Here is a 3,318-nt window from a genome sequence, read left to right on the forward strand (position 1 = left end):
CCCGGAACACTCTCCTGGTCGCCCTTTCGGGCAAACACTCCCCTTGGCCCCCGCCCGGTGTCCCTGGGACTGTTGGAGTGACACAAGCACTTTGTCCCCTCTCATTCAGTAAACAACGTGGGCCAAAAATATACACCCCGCTTGAGTAAACTGCTCGACTGTGAGGACATGGCCAAAGTGAGTATCACCGAGAACTAGTCCGCGGGACCTCCGCCTTACACTGCTCCCTCTGTTGGAAAACCCCGCGCAGTACACTAGCTTGATCAAGTGGAGAGCTAGGGAATCTACGCTCTCCTTCCACGGGGCGCCCTTCTACAGTGCTCAACCAGGACCACTGTCTAAATTGAATCTGGTTCTGCCCGTTTTATATTCTCCGATGCTAACTTTCTGGAGAAATGACGGACTTCCCTGGCGGTCCAGTGGTTAAGACTCCATGCTTCCAATGAAGGGTTGGGGGCGGGGCGGGGGGGGCGGTGTGTGAGTTCTGTCTCTGGTCGGGGAAATAAGACCTCACATGGCCAAAAAAAGAGTAGGGGGCGGGGAATGAGCCACGTGGGAAAATCAGCGCCTCAGTCTCATATCTATAAAATGGAATCAGTGTTTTTTGCTGACCTCGTAGAGCTGATAAGATAATATCAGCTGATAAGACAACATAAGGCACATAAACCTAAGTTGTGTGCTCCATAAATGAGGGCTTTTAGACATAGACAAAACAGGAGATCAGGATGGCTTTTAAATTCTCTATTGTTAGTTCTAATCATGTTAGTTTAAGACGTATGTTGTGGGAGTGGGTCCGGTAAAAGTATCTAAGGCCTTGATAAGACTAGGGAGTGGGGGCACTCTCCGTCCCCCTTCTGATGTCTATGTCAGAAGCTTTCCCTGTCCCTTTATCGCGTTAGTAAAACTTTGCTACACACAAAAAAATAAATGAATAAATTCTAAATATTATTATTTCAAGAGGAATGCATAAGGGAGTGGGAAGGAGGTCCAAGAGGGAGGGGATATATGTATACACAGAGCTGATTCACTTCGTTGTACAGCAGAAACTAACACAACATTGTAAAGCAATTATGCTCCAATAAAAATTAATCTGTGATAACAGAAGTCAGAAAAGGAAAAGAAGGCACAGGCTCATTTTAGAAAATGCAAGGAGAATCAGCCTGTGTATTCTGCCTCTGGTCTTAGAGGAAGTTGTGACTGAAGACTAACCCTGCAAATGAGAACGAGTAGAAGAGCTGGATAAAATAGTTTTAAAATAACTGTTTGAAGGCATCAACCTACTAAGGCAACGAGGAATTGTCACATCAAGATTTGAGGGAAGAGAGAAGCCAAGAGAGGTGAAATCTGACATTTGAAGCGACATTTCCCTTCAACATGGATAGTGTTGAAGCTGCAACAAATAACGTAGCACATGCTTTGGAAAATATCTCAGATTTTAGGTTGGAATCCTGAACACTGTAATCCAGGAGTTAGGGTAAAGTAAGTTTCATAGGCCCTGGAAGAGGGCATGGAAACCCACTTCAGTATTCTTGCCTGGAGAATCCCATGGACAGAGGAGCTTGATGGGCTACAGTCCAGCGGGTCCCAAAGACTTGGAGATGACTGAGCGACTAAGCACAGCACAGCAGAAGGTTTCATAGGAACTGAAGCCAATTTTCAGGTGATCCTAATTCCACTGGGATTATGTGGATCTGATATTTTAGCACCCTCTAGTTTAGCTACCTGGGAGATGCAAAACCAAACCATTTGTAGAGAAAAATGATGTAGTCCAGAGACTCAAAATAGCTGTTAAATTTTTTTAACATTAAATATCCAGCACCAAAAAAATATAACCAGGAATATTAGAAGAAAATTCATGATTGAACACAAGAGAAATAATAATGTAACAAGGTCCACATGGAGCCAGGGTAATGGAAATATCAGCACAAATTTTTTAAAAATTGTGACATATATAACATAAAACTTGCCATTTTAACCATTTTAGAGTTTGCAACTTAGTGGCATTAAACACATTCACAATGTAGTACAGCTGTCAGCACTGTGTATTTCCAAAACTTTTCCATCATCCCAAACAGAAACTCATTAAGCAGTATAAGTTAAATGCTGCTGCTAAGTCGCTTCAGTCGTGTCCGACTCTGTGCGACCCCATGGACTGCAGCATGAAATAATCATGCAGAACAGGCTTCTCCGTCCATGGGATTCTCCAGGTAAGAACACTGGAGTGGGTTGCCATTTCCTTCTCCAAAGCATGAAAGTGGAAAGTGAATTCGCTCAGTCGTGTCCGACTCTTAGCGACCCCATGGACTGCAGCCTACCAGGCTCCTCCATCCATGGGGTTTTCCAGGCAACAGTACTGGAGTGGGGTGCCATTGCCTTCTCCCATAAGTTAAATACAGGATCTGTGTCTCCACATTCTTCCCTATTCCCTGGTAACATCTATTTCTACCTTCTGTGTCTACAAGCTTGCTAGTTCTAGATACCTCATACAGGAGAAATCACAGAATAGTTTTCCTTTGGTGTCTGGCTTATTTCAGTTAGCATAATGTTTTCAACTTCATCTGTGTTGCTATCAAATATCAGAATTTCATTCTTTTTCTTTTCTTTGCTTTTAAGTTATGGCAAATATATATAACTTAAATTTTGTCATTTTGACTCATGTGTGCAGTTCAGTGGTCTTGTGTACACTCAGATTGATGTGAAACAATAACCTCCATCCATCTCCAGAACTTTTTCAGCTCTCTACCTGTTGAACAGTAACCCCCAGTTCCTAACTACCTGCAGGTCCCGGAAACCACCATTCTGTCTCTATGAATTTGACTATTCTAGATGCCTCATATAAGTGGAATCATACCGTATTTATTCTTTTGGGCCTGATTTGTTTCACTTCAGTTCAGTTCAGTTTAGTCACTCAGCCATGTCCGACTCTTTGTGACCCCATGAATCGCAGCACGCCAGGCCTCTTTGTCCATCACCAACTCCTGGAGTTCACTCAGACTCACATCCATCGAGTCAGTGATGCCATCCAGCCATCTCATCCTCTGTTGTCCCCTTCTCCTCCTGCCCCCAATCCCTCCCAGCATCAGAGTCTTTTCCAGTGAGTCAACTCTTCGCATGAGGTGGCCAAAGTATTGGAGTTTCAGCTTTAGCATCATTCCTTCCAAAGAAATCCCAGGGCTGATCTCCTTCAGAATGGACTGGTTGGATCTCCTTGCAGTCCAAGGGACTCTCAAGGGTCTTCTCCAACACCACAGTTCAAAAGCATCAATTCTTCGGCGCTCAGCCTTCTTCACAGTCCAACTCTCACATCCATATATGACC

The 3,318-nt window shown here is 44.0% G+C and overlaps 1 protein-coding gene across 1 annotated transcript in view; it reads left to right on the top strand.

The window, feature by feature from the left end:
- LOC104997692 (estradiol 17-beta-dehydrogenase 12-B-like) overlaps positions 1 to 3,318 on the top strand; it is a 14,126-nt gene that overhangs the window by 4,858 nt on the left and 5,950 nt on the right. The window contains exon 5 of the mRNA XM_010852591.1: positions 110 to 177. Within this exon, the coding sequence (XP_010850893.1) occupies positions 110 to 177 (68 nt within the window). The remainder of the gene's footprint in view (positions 1 to 109; positions 178 to 3,318) is intronic.

This window comes from Bison bison, unplaced genomic scaffold (assembly GCF_000754665.1).
Source record: "Bison bison bison isolate TAMUID 2011002044 unplaced genomic scaffold, Bison_UMD1.0 scf7180017864313, whole genome shotgun sequence".
NCBI lineage: Eukaryota > Metazoa > Chordata > Mammalia > Artiodactyla > Bovidae > Bison > Bison bison.